At 33.2% G+C, this 26,063-nt stretch overlaps 1 protein-coding gene across 2 annotated transcripts in view; it reads left to right on the plus strand.

Annotated features, from left to right (window-relative positions):
- FBXO8 (F-box protein 8) overlaps positions 1 to 13,177 on the plus strand; it is a 34,225-nt gene extending 21,048 nt beyond the window's left edge. For both annotated transcript variants that reach the window (XM_039876094.1, XM_039876095.1), the window contains exons 4-6: positions 10,110 to 10,228; positions 11,023 to 11,219; positions 12,543 to 13,177. In XM_039876094.1, coding sequence (XP_039732028.1) covers positions 10,110 to 10,228; positions 11,023 to 11,219; positions 12,543 to 12,730 — 504 coding nt within the window. In that variant the 3' untranslated portion in view covers positions 12,731 to 13,177. The remainder of the gene's footprint in view (positions 1 to 10,109; positions 10,229 to 11,022; positions 11,220 to 12,542) is intronic.
- Positions 13,178 to 26,063: the final 12,886 nt, after the last annotated feature.

Consider the following 26,063-nt stretch of genomic DNA (forward strand, 5'->3'; position numbering starts at 1 on the left):
TAGAAACAATGAAAACAGCGAAATGGCCTTTGTGTAGGCATTCAGGCATCTACAACACTTTTTACTAGTGAGCCGCCACTTATAATATTTGTGATTCTGCTCCCTTTATTTCTGGGCTCTGCTGGTTTAGAGGCCTTAATACCCAAAGGGGGAATATTGACAGCAGAGGCACAATGATTTAAAATGGTTGCTAAGACCACCTTCTTGCTATTTTAGGTCCTCCTGCCACAGAACAAACAGACTAAAATGAAACCAAACAAAAAAGAGAATATGAGGATAGGTAATTATGCTGTTGCTGAGGTGATTAAACCTAATTACCAGAAGGAAATTGTTATTGCCAGAAAGTGGGGAAAAACAGAAGGATATATGTAGAACTGAGAAGACACCTTAAGAGTTCCTTCTAATACCACTGTATCCTATGATAAAAGTAATTTCTAAAAAAAAATCACAGAAGCCCTATATAGGCAGCATTTAAATCCCATTCCTGAGACTCCTCACTATAAACCAGCGGAGAGACTGGTTCCATTGCCAGCCTCAAGAGTTGAATATAGATTATTCTAAGCTAATCATGTTAATTCTATTCCCCTTGGCTTCCATGACATCCATGTTATCCTATTCTGATCTGTGAGATTGGAGGAGATTGTGTAGAGAACGATTCTTTAGGTTTTAAAATGAAACAAAAGGAAGTAGTATTGTGTGTGTGTGTGTGTGTGTGCATGTGTGTGTGTACATGTGTGTGTGTACACACACACACACACTTCTGGGAATTGGTTTATTAGGATGTAATGACAGGAACACCTGCAGCCATGAGGGTGTTAACAACATACTGAGAATAGCACATTGGAAAGAAAGAATTGGGTCCATGGTGTCATGTGTAAGCCTAACAACCCATATTAGTTTGGAACTTCTTTTTATACAGGTAATAAATCTCTTTACCTTTTTTTGAATTGAAGTTCCTGTCGTTTGCAGTCAAAAATATCCTCATGCTGCTGCTACTACTTCATCATCATCATCATCATCATCATCATTACTTCTATTACTCAAACTCTTAGTTTGATATGTAACCCTGAACACATTATTTTTATAAAAATAAACATTGCTGTTTCTCATTAGCAAATTAATTTTATCTCCAGATTTGCTGACAAGAATTTAATCAGCGCAAAAGGAACTAGTTGACAATGAGAGGAGTCTCTCACAAAATATAGCTTCCCCTTTATAAGAATTATTTACTCAAAAGAGCTACAATGTTCAAGGTCATTGGCAAAGTACTTTTTCCTGGATCAGCATTAGAGTCAAAGTGCAAAACTATGCCTCTCAGACACTAAATACTATGCTCTGTCTAGACAAGTTAATACCTTCAACCTGGATATAGCTGGTTAAATCATACTAAACTGGAGGCCATTTACTTGTTTGAGGGCAACATGATGTGCGTGTGGGTGTGTATGTGTGTATCCATCTGTCTACTTTTTAATCTGATCCATCATGTGTTGATTTTATGGTTAAGAAGACAACTTTATCCTGTGTCTATTAAGATAAAGATTTATCTATTTAATTTTTATTTAACTTTATTTTACATTCTGCCCTTACCATACTATATCATGGCCACCCTCTTTCCCCCTATACTCTCCAAGAGTCGTTCTAGCATATAGTTTAGAATCAGTCCACAGAAGGATGTTTGTAGGCTCAGAGTAAACCATTCGGAAGTTTCAATTAGAATCAATTTCTCAGGCCCTTTTCTAATCTTAGTCTAATTTAAAGAGATTCAGGCCTAGAGTATTTCATAGCTTATTCATCAGTCAAACCACCTGTTGGGTTTTGCATTTGTTTTCCTCAGTATGCTATGGGAAATACTAATTTGTTACCTCATTTAGTGTGAACTGTCTGGGGTAAAAATAAACTGAAATTAGCGGACAATGTATTGATCTAGGACTTTGAACTAGAGGAAAGAATAAAATTAGAATATTTTAATTAAAATATTTTAGCACTATAACATTCAAACTATAGATTTAAAACTATGAAATGCTAAAATGAGCAAGATTTTTTTCCTTTGTTTGAATTTTGTTGCCAATTTAGATTAATGTACTTAGAAACTTTGTAATATTGTATTAATAATATTTTAAGTACATTTCAAGGAAAAATCTATTTACCTTTTATTTCATTATCATACCCTATCTGACCACCTTGATACCTCTAAAATGTTCTTCCTTATCTGATGTGATCACAGTTTCAGTGAAACTTGGCATTACTTTCTAGACTTAAGTTTTCAGCTTTTATGTCCAAGGTAGTTGTCTCTCCTACATGTCTTTCCTGAACTTTGCAGTTGCTACTACCAGCATCACAGTAGATGTCACTCCAAAATGTATTTTATCAGAAATTCAAAAGACAGTATTTTCTCAGTTCTTATATATCATCAATTGTATAGCACCCATCAATTTAATTGCAGCTTTTATATATGGGAGTATGCAGAAAATTACATTAAATGCAAATTGTTTAACCATTTATCCATAAGATATATAATTTTCCTCTTATCATGAAGTTTAAAGATGCCTTCTTTATAATCAGTCTTAAGATCTTTGTGAACCAATTTTAGCCATTTAGTTGTTAAATCTGTCGTCATGATGCCATGTTGGTTTTTATTATTTGGACTAGTGACTCCAGCCTTTGAGAGTTTATAATTTATTTCTTAGTGTACTGGAGTTTTGGTTCAACTCATAGATTTTTGTTGTTGTTAAGTTGTTATATTTTTTTCCCCCGTAGTTGAATTATATAATTCTTAAAAGTTTACAGCTTCTCTGGAAAGTCAGCTAGAAGCTCTATACAGAAAACTCTTCAACAAATACTTATTAAGTATCTCTTCACTTACTAGTTATATGACTTTGACCTTGGGCAAATTATTTAAACTCTCTGTCCTTCGGTTTCCCCATCTGTAAAATGGAGAAATAATATTAACATATCATTATAATGTTCCAAAGATTAAATTAAATAGTATATGTTTAGTGCTTCTAAGTGCTTAGTGCTTCTAAGTACTCACCAAAATGTAGCTTTAAATTTATGCTAGAGGTACAATTACAACAATTTGTAGTACCAAGAGCCAGGCACGGCTCTAGGTTCGGGGGTTCTTCTCCTGGAACTTTTGGGTTCTAGTAGATAAATATTTGACACCCGAGTAGTGATTCTTCATGAAGTAGATATTGTCACAACAACATCTCCTAGGTTTAGATGGTGATGTTCTTTGCCTTTCATTTCATTTCCAGGCATGCAATGAGCAATCTTTTGCATATACAGTAACTTTTGGTTTCAGTGGTGCTTAGTTTAATCTTTTTGAGGACATTTTAAGCAATAATTAGAGGTCCAAAATTATGTCTCAATTACACATGTGTCTTGGCTGAAATGGTGGTAGGATGGACAGATACTTTAATTACATGACTAAGTATACACATGTGCTGGCAGTGAAATTACCATTTAAATCTAAATTTGCTTCTCTGTTTATTATTAAGATTTGGGTTTCTTTTAAGTATTTATTTTTAAATTGTTTTAGAGCTGTTAAAATATGTTTATGAGTGTACATATTAGAATCTGGGTAATATGATAAAACTTTATCCAAGTGGAGTTAGTTATTTAAATAGTTATACACACGCACACATATTGCAAATGCAGTGTTCGTGTGTGATTTTTACAAAGTAGTAATTCTGACATTGATGTTCAAATGTGTCGTTTTCTCATAAATTTGAGTTGTTATTAATAATACCTTAACCTAATAGAGTATTATCTCCATATTTTGATTCAAATGGTTTCTTTTTATAATTTACAGACATATTAGAGAAAAAAGGGATTCTTTCAAGAAGCTTACCCCAGCTACCAGCAACTTTGTCAATAATAATTACAATAATGATTGCTATATTTAATTATTAGTAGTAATTTGTCAGTTAGGAAGTAATTTTATATTCATCATTGCTCTATCCCAGTTATGGGTGTGCCTCTTTTAGGGACTATTAAAACTTACAGATGTGGCTCTTTTTCTGTTTGAGACTATTAGAACTAATTAATAGGCACTTTTTATTGTTATGTAAAACCTTAGATACTATGGTTCATGTTATTTTGTCTAATGTCATTGCTTTCTCTCCCATGAAAAATAAGTAGAAAGATCTGTTCTACAACTCTCTTCCATTTTCCCTAAACTCTGTTAAAGGGGATTTTCCACTTTTATTTTTGCTTTGAGCTATCCCTCTTTTATGTGAGATTTCCTATTGACATCTAGTTACAAATAATTTAGGGTTTATGTGACTGTTCTCAGCAACTTCTGAGCATCGTACATTTAATGTACTGAAATATCCTTCGTAAATTGTTCTTGGAAGCTGGAATCTTTGTCACTTCAAACAAGATACATAAACAAACTGATATTATTCCATATTTCATACTCAAAACTGAACAGTATGACTCTTCACTGTCCTCCAGATAATATGTGGTGTTCTGACCAATATCAGTAACTGTATCAGAGAGAACTGGATATAAGATATTGGCATCCTCTCTTCTCTCTTTTTTAAATTATTTTATTTTTGAATTATTAGGGTGACAGTGGTTAATAAAATCATATCATTTTCAAGTGTACAATTCAATAATACATATGTATATTGCATTATGTGTTCACCACCCAAAGTTAAATTTCCTTCCATCAGCATATGTTTGATCCTCTTTACCCTTATCTACCTCCCCTCATTTTCTCTCCCACATAAGTATGGACAATAGGTACTCTCCATTCTTCCTAGGGAAGAGAGAAGACCTAAACCTGTAGTTCACATTTCAGAATGACATCAAAATTATCTTCACATTTCTTCCCCAATTTTCATAGTCCCCTTTCCTCCGGGTTATGAGTTACACAGAACCTTCCAGTGAATAGCCTAGTTATGGGCACCTCAATAAGAGGAAAACATTACTTATTACTCTTATAAAATAATCTTTCTACATAGGACAACTTTAAAAACTTGGGCATAGTTTTTACTGTCATCTTTGAATCTAGTGACTAGATTGGGATTAACAATTATAGTATGTATGATTAGCTTAAATTACCACGAATAAAAGCATTGTGTGACATTGCTGAAGTATGGGCTAAGATCAGTGTTGCACTACGAGAATGCATGGAATCTTAAGGAAGAAAACATCGTAAAAGCTAGTGGGTGGAATGAAATAAGATGACAGGATAAAAAAATAGATACCTAGTCTTATACTTGCCCATTTTTAAATCTGCATTTATTTCACTTCAGCTTAAAAGCAAGGTATTAATTTTCATTTGCAGAATACATGTCTCTAGATGAATTTTACCTATTCAAATTCTATGCATTTTTTTCCCTTACCTAGGGAGCACATGTTCTATGATTAAATAGAGAGAATGAGAATTGCTGGGCTGAATAAAAATTAATAGGTCTTACATTTTTCTTAGCAGTTCTGAAAGCACTATAAAAAAGAAGAAATCGTATCAAAGTTATGTTAACAATTGATACTGTTATTTCCAAACAAGACAATGGATGGCAGTACTTTCAGATGACCTGTAGAAAGCTGTCCTCTGATGCGTTAATTGTTTTTTAGAAATAATTAAGAAAGTAAAAGTTTTTACAACATTTTATCTCCTAATTTTTACATTACTTTTAGTATGAAAATGTTACATTTCAGTTGTTCATTTCACTGTAGTTAAAATATCATATCTATTGAAAGAAAAATTAGAAATCTAAATTGAACTGCTTTGTTTTATAAATATTATTAAAGTTTAAGGATTGTTATTTTGAAAGTCTTCAAATTTTCTTTTAAAGAGAAAATTATATACAGTGTCCAGTTTGCTTTCTATTATACAGTGCTCTAAGGACAGGTTTATTGCCTGAAAGTAGTAGGCACAGTACTGGCTTTTTACATTGTATGCAAAGGCAAATTTGAACAAAACTACGTAGATCAAAATGTTTATTAAATTTCTTTTCTAAGCTGTTCTTTAGGAAAAAAAATTAAGGGTACAGTTTTGTTTTATTAGTGATTTTGTATGTATGTCACAGTTTTGTTTTATTAATGATTTCTTCTTTTGACCAACTGTTACACAATGTTTCTGCCAAGTGCCTGTGCCAATAGCCAGTACTTTGAGTACCAACAGTCAGTACTTTTTTTTAAAATTGATACTTTAATTTTTTTTTTTTTAGAGTAGTTTTAGGTTCACAGTGAAAATCAGTACTTTTTCATTTGGCTTTGCATGCCTAGTTTTCTAGAGTTCACTCTGTTCCCAAATTTATGTATTTTTGGTTCTGATCATATATATGGCAGATTTTGCTTTTGAAACACACTGTGAGTAATAGTGATTTGATTTTTTAAAACTAGGTTTTGTTAAAAGAGGAGAGAAAACACGGGTATTTATGTAATAGAAGAAAACAAAGTAGCTATATCTTAAACATGAATTATGTGGAAAGTGCCATTCTTACAGTAATGAGTAAATGGAGAGATACATTATATATAGGTGACTAAGGTCATCTTTTTCTTCATTCTAAATTTCTTCTTAATATTGGTTTTAGCTATTTATTTATGTTTTCTTGAATTATTTGTGTTTGCAACCACAACAAATTGCATCAAAACAGCTCACCACTCTTAATTTGATCATATGAAGTCTCGATGCTATCATCTGCATAACAAATTTTGTGGCATACTCTATGGACACTGCACTACAAAATTTCTTGATTTTTTTCTTTCTTGACTTACTGAAAACATCTGATGTATTAAAGAAAAACCTAACGTGAAATGGGATGAATTCATTGAGAGCTGCTTGGGTCTCCTTTTATTATTTATCATGGATTCCTTGTTCTCTCCTGCAATGTTGTCGATAGAAATCTTTACCATTTTGCTTGAGGATTCAAATCAGGTATTTTCCAACTCTCTCTAGATGGTTTGTCCTCTCTAAAAAGAAAACCAACATGCACTCTTTCTACTTTTATCAGTTTCCTAATACACCCGTCTCTGAACGAGTAGCGCTATCCTGTCCTCCAGCCTTAGAAAGCACTATAAACTCACCTGTATTTTCAGTCCTTTTCCTTGCCCCGCTTTATCTTGCGCTCCCATTATCTCCTCTTTCTCTCTTTTTCTCTCTCCAGTGATGCTCTTTTGTTTTCTGACATGACACAGGTCAAAATTATCTTGGAAAAATTTTATTTTACCTTTTGCCCTTTAATTTTGCCATTATTTTTCCTCTTCGGTACTAATACATATTTCAGTGGAGTGGTCTAGACTGTGTCCTTACCTTGAGCTCCTTCCTTTCTCCTTGGAATCCCCACTACTCCCCACTGCTTCTTGAAAGTCCCTATTTTCTTTTCTCTCAATTATCAGATTCAGTGCCCTCTTTTCCCATCTTTTCGTCTCCTCGAGCTATCTAAAAGATAAAGGAAACTAGCCAGGTTATATGCTAGGCACTTCATGTCTTCACAATAGCCTTCTAAAATTTTTACTGGTTAGGAAACCAAGGCTTAAAAGGTTGGATAAGTTGTTCGTGTTCAGATAATTGTTAGGTGGCAGAGCCATGATTTGCTCCCTTTTCTGAAAATTATGTTCCTTCAACTATAATATGCAATTGCATTGTATACTTTTTTATAAATTTCAAAGGCTCTTAGCCTCTGGGAGCTTCTGTTTCTGTCCTCTTCATTACCTGCTCCCTCACTGATTTCTTATTCAAGGTCCTTAATCTGTACCTTCAACCCTCACTTTTTTCTCGATATCTTATTACATTGCCAACTGCCTGCTTTTCCTTTCTGGTTGTATCTATCATCACCTGAAATTAAACATTTGTAAGGTCAACACACTACTGTTTCCTTCAAATCAACGCCCCCTATAACCTGTGTTTTTTTTCTATCAATCATTTTTTTCTGTCATTTCTTTCTTTCTGCTTCTAAGCTAGAAGCCTCAACTATCTTTGTCTTTCACTTGGACTATCCCTTGGCTTGATAGCCAGCATATTAACAACTGCTCTTCTCACTTTCATAAATGTAGCGTATGAGGGTTTTTTCATGTGTTTAGAATAGATTATTTCCTTTGCATCTCTACTGCTTTTCCATATGTCAATCCTGGACAAGTTAGGTTAGATATTAAATTCTCAAAATATGTATTCCATAAAAAAGGGAATGACCAACAGTATACTTTTATGATGCTTACATGAGGCAAATACCAATGTTAATTTATAACTAAGGGGCATCAAATGATATTAACATGGCATATATCGTATAATTAGAGATTTACATATTAATTTATGGATCATAGTAGTGGTTTACATTTTATATAATTTTTAAAAGTAGATTAGAATTAGTTTTATATCTTAAATATTGATTTATAAGTAGGTATGAATAATGAACTTATTAAATAATATTTAATTGACACTCCTTTGTTTTTGATTCACCTGGATTAAAATTAAGCACTGGAAATACTTCTGATATACGATTATTCTTTTAAATGCAGGAATTTTAGAAAAAATCAAACCCAACTTAATTTTTGCTGAGTAGATCAATTAAATATACAGTCAACTCTCGATTTTTCAAACTAATGGAGGAAAGGATGGAACAAGCATTCCTATATCTCTAGTTCCTGCCCCCTCAGACAATTGCTGAGAGCCTCATTCCAAACAAATTCTTTGGCTTTCCATCTTGATCATGTTACATTCTCTAGCCTTGTATCCAGGATGCAAGGCTTACAGTTGAGTTGACAAGAAAGTTTCATGATATCACATTCTATTCTTCTTTATATATATTTTTTTTAAAAACAGTGCTTTAGGATTGTTTTTATACTATTAAAATTCACATGAGAATTTGATAGCATTGCTAATAGGATGTTATCTTGATGGCTCATCCAATTAGTTTTATATAAAAAATCTTATCTTTGAGTTACAATTTACAGATAATTATAACCTTTCAAAAGCTTTACCTCATGGTACCAAATTACTTTATGCCTTTTTAATATAAAAATTTTATGAAAGAGATTTAAGGGTCTTTTATAAAAATTCTTACAACTTTTGGTATTCTTAATGTGTGCAATATTTCCGAGTACTATGTAAGTGTTTGTAAAGGGAAGAAATGCTGAAGGAATTTATGTGTGAAAACAGTATGCCGGGTGTATATAATACGTCATTTTCTCTACCAATTAACTGCACACAGTGTGCTATTATCCAGACATAAGCATTTGTAGGAATGCATTTATCTGGATAACTGTGAGTTGAAATAAACACACCTGCCTTTTATTTCAATAAAAGCACATTCAAATCCACATAAGGCAGTTATTTGAATGTGCCCTCTATATACTTGAAAGAACATTGGTTTCAGCGTTTGATTTTTTTGTTGATGTTTTGTTGTTGTTGATTTAAATCTAAAGTAGGTACACACTAATGCTTCTCTGGAAAACTTTGCATGCAGAGAAAAGGAAATTCAAAGATAAATCCTATGAAGAACATTGAAATTGTTTTGTCTTATGTTTTGCCTAAGTGTGTATTGGAGCTAAATTTTTGTAGAATATGGCAGTGCTTAAAGCCAAAGGGTGTACAGCCCATAAACTGGCCTGGAATTGTGCCCACTTTAAGTTAAATAATTATTTTTCTTTTCAGAATAAAGTTCTTAGTCTTTCACTTGAAGAATCTTATTTTCTCAAGAACATAATTCCTTGAAAAGTGTATTAGATTGTGTATCTGAACTTTAAGAAATCATATTTTCTGTCAAGCAGCAGAAGTATTTGTTATAAAGCTTATTTTAAAGTCTATGTGGTAGTTTCTCCCTCCCCTCTTCACCTCTCCCCTTCCCCACCACCACTCCCCGCCGTTCTTCCATTAGGTTATATTTCTGTATAGTTAGTTTTAACTGACATGAGCCAGTAAATTGAATTATGATTTCTTTAGGAGTCTTAACTTTGAATTTCCTACTTTTCATTGCATGTAAACTATCAACCACAAATAATAGTTTCAGTTTGAGTTCTAGCTTGTATTTTGCATGTTAAAGCTATAAAAAGTCTATTAATGCTGGAAAGAATATATGGCTATTGTTCTGCTATTGCCTAATTGTTAATTTTATAAATAAAGACTAATTTGATTTATGAGATTTGTCTTTCTGCTTTAGGGAGTGAACTACTTTATGTCCAAGGGTATCCTAGATGATTCACCAAAGGAAATAGCAAAGTTTATCTTCTGTACAAGAACACTAAATTGGAAAAAATTAAGAATCTATCTTGATGAAAGGTAAAAAAATTAAAATTTTCATCAGAAATGAGTTAAGTAATGCTTTTAATGAATTAAGTTTTACTTTAAAAACTATACTACATAGCACTTATCTAATTGCAAAATTAAATAAAGATAGGGAAAGGAGTCCTGTATTTTACAAGTCATTTCTTTTGGTAGCTTTAACTTGCTGATAAGGAAGTTCCCATAATAAAAGTAAAAAAAGGTCACACACACACACAATGGAAGCCCAACATCTTTGTAATAGCAAATCAAAACCAAATCTTTCTGAGGAGGTCGAAGCCCTTAAAAGAAATGATGTTAAATCTATGTGTAAAGACATAGAAAGCTGTTCACAATATACTATATAAAATAAACAAAAGAAAATTCTAGAACATTATATAGTGTATGTAGACATTTTTAAAAGTCTGCATAAACAGTTACCTCTGGTGATGTGGATTGGTTTGGAAGTTGAAGATTCTCCTTATTTTCATAATTTAAAAAAAATAAAGAATTCTGTTGCTTATTAGGATTTAGCTAAGACATTTAAAAAGAAGCTGTCCTTTTTAATACTGAAAATTTCATTTTTTCATTTTATAATTAGAATTACTAGTTTCACCTTGTTTTGTTAATCATGAAATATTTTTGAATTATTTAATTTCTTAATCATATTTAGATTTTTTTAATTTTAAGAATTATATATATTTTATAGGATTAACTGATCTGGTAATCAATAATAAAGTATTTTCATCCAAAACCATGACAGTTAATAGAGAAAAGTTAACTAAAGCTGTGTCTTTTTCTTTTTCTAATAGGAGAGATGTCTTGGATGACCTCGTAACACTGCATAATTTTAGAAATCAATTCTTGCCCAATGCACTGAGAGAATTTTTTCGTCATATCCACGCTCCCGAAGAGCGTGGGGAATATCTTGAAACTCTTATAACAAAGTTCTCACATAGATTCTGTGCTTGTAACCCTGACTTAATGAGAGAACTTGGCCTTAGTCCTGGTAAGAACATATATAGACAGTGAATTCCTTCCTTCCTTCTCTCACTCTCACCTCCAGGTAGTAGTTTATGAGGCATTTTTCTCACCATGGGGAAAAATTACAAATACCTGTTTTACTGCTCGTAGTGGTGACTACTTTAGTTTGTCATAACTATCATTTAGATATAGTAAATGCACTGTTTAAGAAGAAAGATAGCTATAAAAATTCTTTAAAATTATTGTTCGAGCATTGGATATTTTTACTAGTCTAACTAAAAACTTGAGAAATTATTTTTAAAGCTTTTAATAATTCACATATTACATAGGTAACACCTAGAATTTTTCTAAAATGTGTTTTTAATGTAACTAGTGTTCATTGTTTGTGTATGTCTTTATGTATATGTGTAATATAGCCTGTTACATATTTTTTCACGATATAGCTTTATCTCTTCATATCAAAAATTTTATTGTGCTTATCTTACTAAGCAGAGATTACAAAACATTTACCTATCATTCGAAATTTGTTGAACATGCCTTTGCAAGACATAATGTTTAATTAGCTTTATCAAGACTGCAGGATTCTGAAATATAAACACCATAGTAGTAGCAAGCCCTTGTAGTAAGTAGTAGTAGCAAGTATCATGAGGTTTGTTACTATTTTAATAGTTAACATTGATTATTGCCCTGAGTATATATATAAAGAAGAAATCTTTTTGTTGCATAGTACTCAACTTTAGCAATCTTTTCCCAAAAGATTTACTTTGGAGATTAATATATAAATCTCATAGATCTTTAAAATACATATCTCAAATAATATTAATTTAATAATTTGATGAGTTGTTTACATTTTATTTTCTAGTACCAAGTTAATACATTTTCTTGTCATTAAAGATGCTTTCCAATTAAATTAGGGTTTTTTAAAATTATATGTAAATAAATGTGTCTTTTTAATGGGAAGATAAGTATATTGACAGTACAAATGTATTTTATGGGTAGTTGAATGGGAATATCACATTTAAAGCAAGATGAAAATAAAGCCAATTATGAAATTTTAAAATCTAGAGTGAGTTTTCACTATAAACTCCTGAACTATTCTAAAGTTCTTTCGAAATGCTCGCTGAATTGGTGTTCAGTTAGGATGATCAACCATCCCGTTTGCCTAGAACTAAGTTTCCCACAACACAGGACTTGCAGTGCTAAAACTGGGAAAAGCCCAGGCAAACTGGGATGACTTGGTCATCCTGTGTTTAATTATGATTTAATCTTGATCTCTTAAAATTACAAACACTTTTACATTGTATAATGCATTTGGACCACATTTTGAAGTGTTTCTTTTCCCTTCCAGATGCTGTCTATGTACTGTGCTACTCTTTGATTCTACTTTCCATTGACCTCACTAGCCCTCATGTGAAGAATAAAATGTCAAAACGAGAATTTATTCGAAATACCCGTCGTGCTGCTCAAAACATTAGTGAAGATTTTGTAGGGCACCTTTATGACAACATCTACCTTATCGGCCATGTGGCTGCATAAAAGCACAATTGTTAGGACTTCAACTTTTAACTTCAAACTAAAGCTACCCAAGGACCTATTTAGCAGATATGGGGGTGACATTAGTGCTGGTCATTCTAGCCTCTGTATACAATCAAGCTTGAGTGTACAACCTTGTTTTCTTTTACTATTTTCTTTTTTTAGTAATTTCCTTGGGGAACTAAAGAATTTTGCAGAATTTTTCTTAATTTTGCTTATCATGTTTTGCACAAACACAGAGCCATTGTCTGACACAGCTGTCTAAGAATGTTAAACTGACATACTCTAAAAGATGGTATATTTGTGCATTAGATTTGCCTGAAAAACCTTATTCATTTCCATTCTTTTTTAAAATACCATGTAACATGTACATATTTAACTAAAGAGATTTATAATCATAATTATTTTATTGTAAAGATTTTAACTAAAGCCTTTCCTTTTTCTCTCAAACCGAGTTCTGAAATTTATTTGATCCTGATCTGAGATTATTAGTGTCTTTGTAAAAGTTGGATATGACTTTGACAGAAAGCAATACCAGCTTCTCTTTCTTTTGAACTTCAAAAAGAGTATTGATTTGTTACTATGCAAAATAGGTGCTTATTTTTATAATATAAATTAATCACTTGACTTCATTTTTAGAACTGGGTTAGTCAAGTCTCAATTAGTCTTTTAAACCATTTAGGAGAGCAAAATATATTAAAATCTAAGATTTATACACATAAGAACAAAACGTTATTAGAACATATCTGAAGTGATTAATTAGTCAAACCTTACTATTCTAATCTTGGTGATTTCTGTTCGGAATCCATTGAGAAAGGGATATTGTGAATGATAGCGAACATTCTTTATTTATTCATTCAGTATTTATCTAGGATTTTCCATGTGCTAAGCTCCGTGCTAGGTACTAGTGATACCTAAATATGGGCTCTGCCTTCCCAGATGTTACAAGATTGGGTAGTGAGGGGTAAAGTACTGCTTAATGGAGAGCAAACGTATTAAGACTATTTTAATTAACAGTTACTTCATAATTATAACATTTAACTTTGGAATGATATAGAACAGTAAGTATACTTATGGGGTAAGTCAGAAGTTCCCTGGAATTGTCTCTAAGTGAAAAGCATTAGCTGCTAGTTTATAGGGAGGGAATGGGAAGAATAGAAACTGCTACTAGAGCTATGAAATCCTGCCTTTCTTCCAGATCTGGCCCTAAGTATAACTGAAAGATGTACTGCAGAATTTTCAAGGACAAAACACAAGATAAACAACTTTTGAAAGTCAAAGAGACTTTTAGACTGATAGTAAACAATTTTTAAGATTCCGAAGTAAATATCTTAATTTTCACAGGTATATAATTTTGAATTCCATGACAAAATAATTCTAATTTTTAACTTCAAAACTAATTTATTAGTTTCAAAACTATCATATGAAACTTTCAAAAGACAAAGAGTAGTGATAAATGTATTATATCTATTTTCCAGTGAATGGAACCTTCTATCTTCCTTTGTTTTCTCCATTCCTGTCTCTTACTTACCATTTGGTTTTCTCAGCCTCCCTGTTTTAGCTTGACTATCTGTCCTTTTTTGTATCTTTCTTTTCCCAATTTCTTTTCCTTGTTCCTTTTTTTGTTTTTCCACCCTGACCTGATTATAAATATAGATTGGCAGTATTACTTTGCAACATTTTCTCCTGAAAAATTTCAAACATATAAAAGTTAAAATATTTTAGAGAATGCCTATATGCTCCCACCTAGGTTCTATAATTAAAATTCTACTGCATTCACTTTACCACATATTTACCCCTCTCTCTATTCATATTTACCCCTCTCTCTATTCATTTTGGTATAAGTCAAACTAAATTTCAGACATCAGTACACTTTATCCCTAAAGACTTCAACTTGCATATCATAAGCTAGCAATCTTTTTTTTAGTTTTTTTTCTTTTTAGGTAAAATTTATATTTAATAAAATGCATAAATCTTAAGTGTACTAATTAATGTCTTCACAAATGCATACACCTGTGTAAAACAAATCCATATCAAGATATGCAACCCTGCAAAGCCTATTTACAGTTAATATTGTACCACTACACATAAAATATAAAAACTTTGTATCCTTATAGGCATGTTTACCCCATTCCCTATCCGTTATCTTATAGTTGTCACAGGTCTTACATATTGCATATGTTATAAACTCCACAATAAAATGGAGTTTTATCAATTTTTTTAATCTATTTTATATCTATTTTAAATAAATTAAGAAAAAAAATACTCATATTTATCCATGCTATCATTTCTAAGGCTCTTATTCCTTCCTGAGGATTCAAGTTTCCTTGTAGTATCATTCATTTCAGCCTGAAAAACTTTGATATCTATTACAGTTCAGGTCTTCTGGCAATTAGTTTCCTTTTATATAAAAATGTCTTTGTTTTTCTTCTTAAAGAATATATTTCGTGAATACATAATTCTGTGTTGACAGTTTTTCCCCCTTTGGCACTTTAAAGACATTCTTCCACTGTTTCTGGTCTCTGTTGTTTCCAATGAGAAATCAGTAGTAGTCAAATTGTTTTCCCCCTGTGTATAATAATGTCATTTTCCCTCTGATTGCTTTATTTTATCAAATAGTATTTCAGCCTAATTTTCTCTTTCCTTCTCTATACATATACTAGACCTTTTGATGTTGGGTTCGTGAGGCTCTTTTTTCTTTTATTAATTGGATTTTTTCTCTTGATCTATATTCTAGTTCACTGACTCTAGTAATCCATTTAGCCCATTCAATGAACTTTTTTCTTTCAATTACTATGTTTTGTGGTTCTAGAAATTTTATTTAGTTTTTATCATTTATACGTCTGTGCCGAGACTTCCTGTCTTTTTCTTCATTACAAGCACATTTTCTCTTACAATCTTAAACATAGTTATAAAGCTTCTTTAAAATCTTTTTCTGCTCATATCAATATCTAGAGCATCTCAGTGACAGTCTTCTCTGATGTGTTTTCTTTTGTGATTAGATTATATTTTTTGTTTTCTATATGATGTTAGTAATTTAGATTTTTCCTGCACATGGTGAAAAAATTACAGAAACCCTGGGTTCTTATATGTTTCTCTGAAGAACTTTTTTCATCCTGTTGGCTGTTAATTTGGCTGAACTCCCGTTGCAAGCTCTTGCTCCCCTGCAATTGGTGACAGCTCAAATCTCAGTTCATTTCTTTAACCTGGCTGCTCTACTTGGGATCTTTCCTGTGCATTCATGCTTCAGAGACCAACCAACAGTTTGGGGCAGAGTTTATACATAGAATTTAGGGCTTTTCTCCGGTTCTTTCTTTGCCATTATTTATCTCTTCATTTTTCAGCAGCTGCCATGGCCCCAAACTCTGTCCTACGGTTCAAGTTGGTAAAACTATACGCTCCTGTGATGCAGAATGAGGATTGCCCTCAGGCTGAGAGCTATAAAAATGAGAAACTCACCCACTGCTATTTTCTTTTTCTAAGTATTCTTTCTCTGCATCAGCCTATTTGGGGTTGCCGTCCATTACTTTCAGGTAGTTGATTTTTACATTTTGCCCAAAATTTGTGATTTTATCTGTTGGAGGGCTTGTCTGAAAGAGCTATCTGGCCATCACTTGAAGTAGAACCCTCTCAAATTAGACAAATTTCTTTTTATCACTTCCTATGCTTACTGAATAAGAATTTGTTCCTGTTTATATTTAAAACTAGGTGCGTAAATATTTTAAATGTTCAGTCTTTGAAAAACCTTAATAATAAATGTTTACTATATTAACAATTTATTGTTTCCCAATGGAGATCTCATTGGCTTTGGGGGAAGGATATTCTTCATTATGGGAGACTGCTCCATGCACATAGGACATAAACGTGCCTGAATTTACTCGATACCAGTAGCACTCCTCAGTTATTGTGACATACAAATAATGTCCTCAAAGTTTCCAGGTGCCTGCTGGGGAGGCACACCCCCTAAAGTTGGAAACTTCAAACTCCTTTGAGATATAACAAACTTATATTTCTAAAAGGCAAACTCCTGATGATACATCTGTTTAAAGTCTTTCAAAGCCTCCCTTCTCTCTCCAAAATTAAGTACAGCCTCCTTAGCATGGCATATAAGACCCTTCATAATCTGGCCTTAGATTTTCTTTTTTTTTTTTTACTAAAATTATTAGAGCGAAATTGGTTAATAAAATCAAATAGGTTTCAAGTGTGCGATTTAGTAATACATCATATGTACATTGCATTGTGTGTTCACTTGTGTGTTTCCTTCTGTCGCTAAATATTTGAGCCTCTTTATCCCTATCTACCACACCTCCCCCCTTTTTTCCTCTGGTAATCACTAATCCACTGTCTGTGTTTATGACTCTCTGTTTATTTGTCACATTTGTTTGTTGCTTTCAGTTTTATATCCCACATATGAGTGAAACCATGGTTCTCTCTCTTATTTCGCTTAGCATGGTAATCTCAAGATCCTCATCTCTAATGACATTCCTCAAATGTAGTCTGGTCTGTCTTTGCCTTTTATAAGCTGTACTTTTTGTGATATCCTTATCTCCCTTCTGTATCTAAAGTTCCCCTATTCATCATCTAAGATCCACCCCGAATATAATTTCATCAAAGCTATCAAAGACTATGTCTCATACATACCACTGGTGGTAATTACTTCTTCCTTTGTGAACTCCAGCACTTTGTAAATATTTTTGTTATATAATCGTACTGTAATTTTCTACACATCCAACTCCTTTATCAGAATGTGATCTTACTAAAGTCAAGGACTGCTCCCAGTCTGTCAGATTTTATTAAAAGGACTGAATTAGGCAAGTGGCAGAGGATTTAGAGAGGAAGAACGCAATTTAAAAATTTAAATAACACTGGAAATTTATAGGATTTAGGGATTTGGAACACAGTTTTCTAACATGAGGATCTGGTTGTCATATTATCAAGGATTGCTACTAGGAGAAGCAACCAGTGGAAAGAAATGGAAAACGACCCCAATTTTTGGATATTTTGAATTTGAAAGTATCAATAGAACATTGACTGCAAGTGGAGAATAAGACTAGAACTGAAAACCAGTTGGGGCTGGGTATGTAAGTTCGGGGGTCATATTAGTATTTAAAGTATGTTATGTGAGGTTAAGCATGGGGAAAGACAACCCCTCTAGACAGTGTGTTGAGTAAAAAGAAATACTTAGGAAATAGCCTGGTAACTGATAGAAAAGGAAGAAGTCAGAAAAAGAGGGTTTATTAAAACTGGAAAAGGACCAGAGAAGAATGATATCTCAAGAGCTAGGGAAGGAGAGTTTCAAGAAGGATGTCAAGTTTTCCATGTGATGCGGCCCAAGTAGATAGTTTTTCCCCATCTTCACTCAAGCCATTTTGAGCCTACCTTTTCCACTTGGGGCTGAGTTCTTTGAAGCTAGAAAGTTACAAGAGTGCTAATGGCTTTTACATTGTCTCTGACCAAAAACTGCCATACTCAATATGTAATCTGAGCTGTGCTTAAACCCACAAGTGTACTTGTGGTCCACTGCAACTCGGGCTTGTCTACGCCTTTCCCTACTAAGGGCTGTGCTGTTCCAAGCCCAGAACACACCATAGGACCTGGACACTGCGGGTGCCTCATTCCTTCCCATACATAATGACCACTTATGTTTTCTAAGGTATAGATTATATTTTTTTAAGAAAAAGAAAGTGGGAAAACGCTGAAAAACTTTTAGAGTCCTCCAAACTTATCAACAGAACTTTTTCTATTACATTCTGTTAAAATTAACACTCTAATCACATTTGTTCTGCTTTCTCTTCTGGAAATCTTGTAACCCCTCCCACAGGTTTCCCTGTTGAAATGTTATCTGTCCTTCAAATTCTCAGACTCTTTTCCTTCCAGGGCAAATTTCTCAATTCCTGCAGGTGGAAATTTGTTCTTTTATTTCCCTCAGTACCTAACGCAATACTTGGCCCAGAGCAGTTTCTCAGTAAATCCAATTGAATTTTCTTAGCCCTGGTTCAGTTTCTCCATAAGCATATAGAAAGATGGCTTTACTATTTGTACCTTTCAGGTGTACAAAAGTTGTAAATTAGAGCATATTAATGTTAATTTTTTAAATATGAATGTAGATTCAACCTATGTATTATTCTAGATATAAATTCATCCCTCTAGGACTTTCTAATTTTAAATATTTGGTTAAATCACTGCTACTTTAAGATTGCCTTTTTTTTAATTTCAGGAATTTAAATCATTGATCTTGTTACTTCTCTAAGTTGATTTTTTATGTTTTTGACAATATTAATGCAGTGCTCAATGAGAGTAAGCTTGTTCAGAAGTCTTAATATTTAAAATAATAACCTGTTTATTCTAATTGGAGTCTGTTTTTCTACTTAAAGTAAACTTTTTCTTAAAGATCACTATAATAACACAACGGCCTACAGTTCCTTTTAAGCATTTATAAATGAATAATGTCCACTTTGGGAAGCCATGCTATGGAAATAATCCAAAATAGAGGAAAAGCAGTAAGTGCACTTTAATCACATCATTGTTTTTAATTAAAGAGGGAAAAAAATAGAAACAACTGGAAAGCCCAGAACTTGAGTCTTTTCTAACAAATAACTAACCAACATTTGAGTATGTACTATGTACCAGACACTATGCTAAGCACTGGTGAAGAGGACTAAAATATATCCTCGAGATGTATTGCTATGAAGCCATGATGTTTATAAATAATATGAGAAAAATTATTTAAAAAGTGATAAATAGTAAAAAGAATATTAAATTATACATATACACATACATACAATTACTATGTAAAACAAAGCAAAAAATTATGAATGGAAAGAAGAGACTAGAATAAAATATACCAAAATATTATGGATAATGGATTTTTTCTTCTTTCTTATTTTAAATATTATTAAGGATTATATATTTTAGGTAGAACAAAATAAATTCATTGAACTAATCAGAAAATAAAGATAAATGGTATCCTTAATTTAAGTAGTATAGTTTCCCCTCAGAATGTTTCCATGATTTTTATTCAAAATTTATTTTATTTTTAAAAGACATTTGGTTGATCTGTGAAATCATATCTGGACAAATGATTTGTTTGCAAGCTTAGAAAAGTGGATTGTTTTATTTTATTTTTGTCTAATTGAATTAAAGACCAACAAGAGAAAGATACCAAATCTTTACTGAGGAAATTTTCATTTGTGAAAAGAAAAAAATGGCTTTCTCTTTGGCCTGGTTGGACAGGAAGGTTGGATTTAATTTAGAATGATTAATGAGATTTCGTCAGGCTCCTTGACTTCACCACCACTGCAGTTCGTCAGTGCAACAACCTGGGAAACCCGGACGCCACTCTGTCGCCCAAAACCACTCTCTAGGGAAAAAATTAGCTGGCAGGACCAGTGCCAGGTACTTGTCAATGGCATTGTCTCTCGGGTATTGACAGTTTAAAAGTCTGAATCAGAGATATGTATGTTTGGGGGACACACATACCTAGCATGTTGTTTTCAGTCTCTTTACAAGTGGTTAACCACTTTGAAATATTTAAGTTGTTGATGTTTTTCCAAAGGGAACTATTTAAAGAAAATCTTTCCACAGCCCCTCCTCCCTAACTTATTTCAAAAATTGAACAAACAACTCTAGGATCTCGTTACTTTCTATTTTTTTTATTACTTAAAGAATTAAGATGAAGTTTTTCTTAAATGAAATCATTTTTCACTTTTGAAAACAATTTTTTAACTATTAGCATGACCTGATTTGAAAATCAGGTTTTTAAATTAAGCTATAAGGTTGTGATCTGACTGAATATATCCTTTTTTACTTGCTTGTGCACTCATGCTTAAAAATAAAAATCAATGATACGATTAGCAAAATCGAAATTACTGAATATGGCTAGTTATCAGGCAGTAAATATAATATATATTTTTTTGCTTTGCTGTTTAACTGTAAAAAATGACATTTATCATCTTATTTAAAAACTTGTCCGAATGAGTTTGGGCTAAAGGAATTTCTTCCAACGAACACATAGAGAAGGTCTGAAGGGTGTGGTAGACATCGAGAACTACCTTTGTAGACATTTAGCATAATGTATCTTTGCCAATTTGTATTTTTTTAAAAAAAGTACTTTCATATTAAACAATTACTGGATAGTTGTCTCTTCTGAGCTGGGTGAATATGCACAACCTGAGGAGAGAGACCCTCTGCCAGAGCCAGACTCCCAATGAATAGCCACTTGTGCTCCTGCGGTTGGCAGTCTGAAAAACGGACAGGGAAGTGAAGAGGCCCAGGAAAGCTACCCAAGGCTGCTTCTCTTATTGAGAGGACAATAAAAGGAGCAAAATAAAGTAGCTGTGTGTGTATACCAGCATAACTGTTGCCCAGCACATTGTCCTGCAGTGTTTCTTCCAAAGCGAATGTCATTTTCGATTCTGAGGCCATCAAATAGTTTATTGTATTTCTCAAATTCTGAGAAATGATAGATTATTTTCAATGCGTGTGAATGTTAGTGTGATTGCATTGTAGGTGCTGTTTTATTTTTTCCCTAAAAATGGACTATAAAATCAAATGTAGGGAACTGTGTTTATGAAGGAATTCAGTTGTTCATTTTATTTCGCTTTAGAGATTTTAGTTTTTAAATGCATACATAAAAAACCATATATTTCTCTCTTTCCCTTAATCTGGGAACAAAAAAAATAATACGTAGTATTTTCCAAAGTGCCATCCAAAACAAGATTATGGCCATTGTCAATAATAAGCCGGAGAAACGAAAAGCTCTTGAATGAGGCCGCGGCTCACCTTGGATTAGCTGGAATCCCAGGCCCTGTAACAGCTCTCCCAGGGTGGTATTTATTACCATGATGAAGTTGCGTTAGTTCTGGGTCTGGTTATCAGCCTCAGAAATCTGGTTTTGTCAACTCACCTCAAGCAAATGTATTTTTTATAACATCAATTTTTTTTTTTTAAACCCAGAGCTAAAGGAAATACTACAGCTATAACTTACAAATATGATCAGTATATTCTCTCTTTCCCAGCCTACAGAAAGTTGACCACTTATGGAATCAGAGCCAGGGAACTTACCTGAATCAAATGATTTGTGTTTTGTATCGGACTGAAAGAGCCCAATGCAGCTCCCTCTCAATAGAGATGATTTTACACAATTAGAATTTGATAGCTAAGGTCATATTCTAATAGATATTGCCTATATTTGCTTACGTGTTTCTCTTTATTTTATACTGTTAAGTTGAACAATGTTTTGCCCTTCCCCTCCCCAGTTTCCATTTCATTGACTCAGAATATTTTTAATATTTTCAATTATTATATCGATTTATTTAAAAATTTAATATCGCCAATCACATTACAGGCATGGCCTGCTCTCCAAGTCACTCTGATGAATTTCATGTTTTTCTTACTATTGAAAGAAAATCTTATTTCTCACATTTCCAAGTTCACTATAGCTCCTAAGTATCTATAATATGCCATAAATTTAGGGCATTATTTTACATTACAGTCAAGTTTTAATTTAAATATACAAACAAGCATTTAAAGATGGCTCATTTTGTGCAAGGAAGAAATTAACGAGGCACTTTGAAAGAGACAGAAATGAAGATAACTGTTCCCTGTCATCAAGGGCATCAGTGGGAGGAAGGCATCCGCAATCACATGCACTTCTATGATGCTTTGTATATACCACTACGACTTTGCAGAGGTCTGGCAAAGTTATGTGACTTTGTAATCCCATTTATACGGATTAAGAGAGGCAGGCTCCCATTTCATATATCACTAATATTAGTGAATAGTAGAAGAAAATGTGTTAAAAGTTCTTTTTTAAAAAATGTTTTAGAAAGAAAAGAATGAGCAATTAATATTGACTAATTGAGTGTTAAAGGATAAACGTTATTTCAATAGGCGTATTCCTTAGTGGGAGAAGAGCATGATCGAAGGCATGGAAACAAAATTGTATGAAGGTTATGGAATAGTGAATAATCTGCCTGAATTCAAGGGTAAGGTATGAGCAATGATTTAATGCTAGAAAATATAGGTTAGAGAAAGAGTATGCTAAAATAGAGAGATGGTACTTAATTTTTGTAGGCAATTGGAGACTTTCATGAAGAAAGGGGTCATTTCTGATCTGGGATTTAGGAAGGTTTTTCTAAAGCCAATTTAGAATATGAAATAGAAATGCAACAGAATATAGTATATGAAGATCAGAGAAAGGGCTACTGTAATTATGCAAGTGAAATATGAACTTAGAATTGTTATTGGGAGTGAATGTAATAGAGAAAAGATTTGAGAGACATTTTGGAAGTAAACTATCTTGGTGAATTCCTGGCTGTTGGACGTAAAGAATAAAGAGTTAAAAATTACTCCAAATAGTCTAAAGAAGGTGTTGCTGTTATAGACGAAGGGAACACAAGTGAAGGTCAAGTTTGCTTTGGCTGGGAGTAAAGTAACAAGAGAGGATGTGAATGGAAGAGAATGAATTCCCCTTTGGTCCATTAGATTTAAAGTACAGATAGGACAATCATGTGAAGATATTCAGCAGTTAGTTTGGAAATGTAACATAGTGAAGAGATCGGAGATAAAAGCTAAGATCACATTTTGGAAGATCCTCACCATAAAAATGATAGAATAAACCACAGGAATAGATATGTATGTTGACAATGTCATGATCTCTTATCACAGTACATGTCAAACAACAGCCTTGGATATAGAAATATACTATCCCGTTTCAATTTAAAGAATCTTTCACAATACAATTTTAAAACTAAATAACCAAGGTACTCTCTGTTCAGAAAAGTATCCTCTTGCCAGTCCCATGTCCTTGCCAGGACATGAGGTGTCCTACTTATCAAATATTCTTTTTTTAATGAATAGACTGTAATCGACTCTATAATTGGAGCACGTAAAACTAAAATTATACTAAATTAAATTAAATCTTGCATTAATGATTAAAATATATGCAAATCTGCCCCTATCTCCCACCTGAATATTTCTCAGAGTCTTTAGGAACTCAGGTTTAGTTGTTTTCACTCCTCACTGAGGTTTAGGATTACAAAGCATCTTCTGGGTTAGATCTCATTGCCCTCGATTCCTTGACCAGGATGATGCTGTCCCCTAACATACTTATTACAATGAAAGCTCTAAAAGAGCCACAATGGTGCTGTTCTCTGCAGTTCTTACTGTCGTAGAATGTAAAGTGTTCTTAGCAGAAGTGGTAACAGGAACCCTTTCTTACAAGGCCTAGCTGTAGTCTTTGAGGCCCTCCTGATTTTCCTCCACTAATTCTGCCTTTAGCCTTCGGCGCCTAAGTTTCCCCTCAAAGCCCTTCTCTGCATGCAAATCAGCCAGACAGCTCTGGGTCACCAGACTCACTAATTTCTCACACAGACCCACACGGCTTAGGACCACCCCAGTGCTCCTCAGCCTCTCCAGCCAGGCACCTGCCTCATAACCTGGGGAACTATAGAGTTTATTGTCTAAACCAGGACACTTTCGAGAGTGCTAAAATGCTAAACCAGATGGTACTTCAAGACAACAGGCATAAACTAGGAAGTATGGTCACCCTACCCGCGACTATAATACAATGTGATAAATGCAATAATAAAAGTTTAAACACTTTGCAGTGGAAACGTTTTGAATGTAATGCACCAAAGGGTCAAAATTTGTTTCCAATCAAAAACATCTCTAAACTATTTTCCAATTGGCATCGTGATAAAAACCACACCGTTGAACCGGGGATATTTGTACCAAGCCACACAGCAGAGCCCTGGATCTGGAAGGAAATAACCTTTCGACGTCTTGGAAACGGATTTTGTAACTTAGGATTCCTTAGGACAAGCTCATTTTGTGGTTTGGTCAACACCTTAAGGAACTGAGTCTCAAAAATCTCTGGAAAGATTGTGAGGATATTTAATTGACAATAATGATAATAAAATAAAAATTATAGATGACATTTATCTTATTTTTCTTTACATTTACTCTGTTCAGGGCTTTATGTTTCTTAACTCATTTAGTCTTCACAATTATTTAGAGGTCACAGGCTAGTGAGTCCTAGATATACTGGCCACAGTGATACATATATACAGATAAATAAATATATATATATTTATCTAAATATGTTCATCCCTAAGAAGACCTGGATAAGAGTGTCCCAAAGCAGGCAAAGGCCATAAGGCAAAAACAAGGTTGATCCATGTACAATAGAATACAAGCTCCATGAAGGAAGACACTGTTTTATTCACTTCTGTATTTCTTAAGAGTCACTGAAACAAGAAAAAAATTAGTAAATACTTGAAGAATGTGTGAATGAATGAATGAACGAATGGTGAAACCCATAGAAAGAGGTGGGCTTAGAGAAGAAGGCAGTTATTATATCTTGTAGACTCTAATGGTGGTGGTAAGGAATTTGGAAAAATCTCAAACTCTATGTTTAAATCATACCACAAGTATTTCTACGTTCTGTATAAATCATTTTCTAAAAAGGGAAGGTATTTTTTTATCTCTTTGGGAGATCTAAAGATGAATAAAGGTCTAATTTTATTTGTGAATAATATCTTCTATTCCAAAGAAGAAATCTGAAATGGTATAATTTTATTTTTCAATGTAAGTGTAAGGTCTCACTTAAGAGATCTCTGAAACAAACTATATGCATGATCGCATGTATGTATATGTTGACGTGTGTTTGACTACTTGTCAGCATGGATGCTATTCTAAAATGTAAACGTTTTGGACAATATGAGCAATTCACAGTGTGATATCCAAGTTTATGTAAATTCGAATACAATTGACCCAAGGCTTTGTGGGACCCTATGCAAAACAAGATATTCAGACCTTTAGGCACATTTCTATATTCCACACACCTGAGGGCACGGAGAAATATGGGGAGGAAAGAGGCGACATTTTTTAAGATCACCTTGGGTTTTTGTAGACTGACCCCTGGGGGATGCAGCTGATTCTCTTCTTTCCTTGAAGAGATGAGCCCCTAGCAAGGAAAGCTTTATAAAACTGAACACAAGACACATTATGACCGTTAGCTATTAATTGTAATGCTCGAAAAGAGACATTTTAAATAAAATGTGGTGAAAATTTTTATAGAATTATGCTTCTTTGCAGCAAATTTTGTTCCATATTAATCCATCAGTTTTGCAGACTTTGCCACCTGGTGGATAACCTGAAAACTACAGGATTTTTTTCCCCCCTAATGATGAATTTCCATGCTCTACAGAAAGAATTGCCTAGGGCAAGGATTTTGTTTTGTTCTTTGGTGCTCCTAGAACAGTGCCTGACACTCAGTAGATAATCAATAAATAGCTGTTAAATGAATGATGATATCATTGGAGGTGTACTCCTT

Source organism: Pteropus medius, unplaced genomic scaffold (genome assembly GCF_902729225.1).
Source record: "Pteropus medius unplaced genomic scaffold, Ma_sr-lr_union100, whole genome shotgun sequence".
NCBI lineage: Eukaryota > Metazoa > Chordata > Mammalia > Chiroptera > Pteropodidae > Pteropus > Pteropus medius.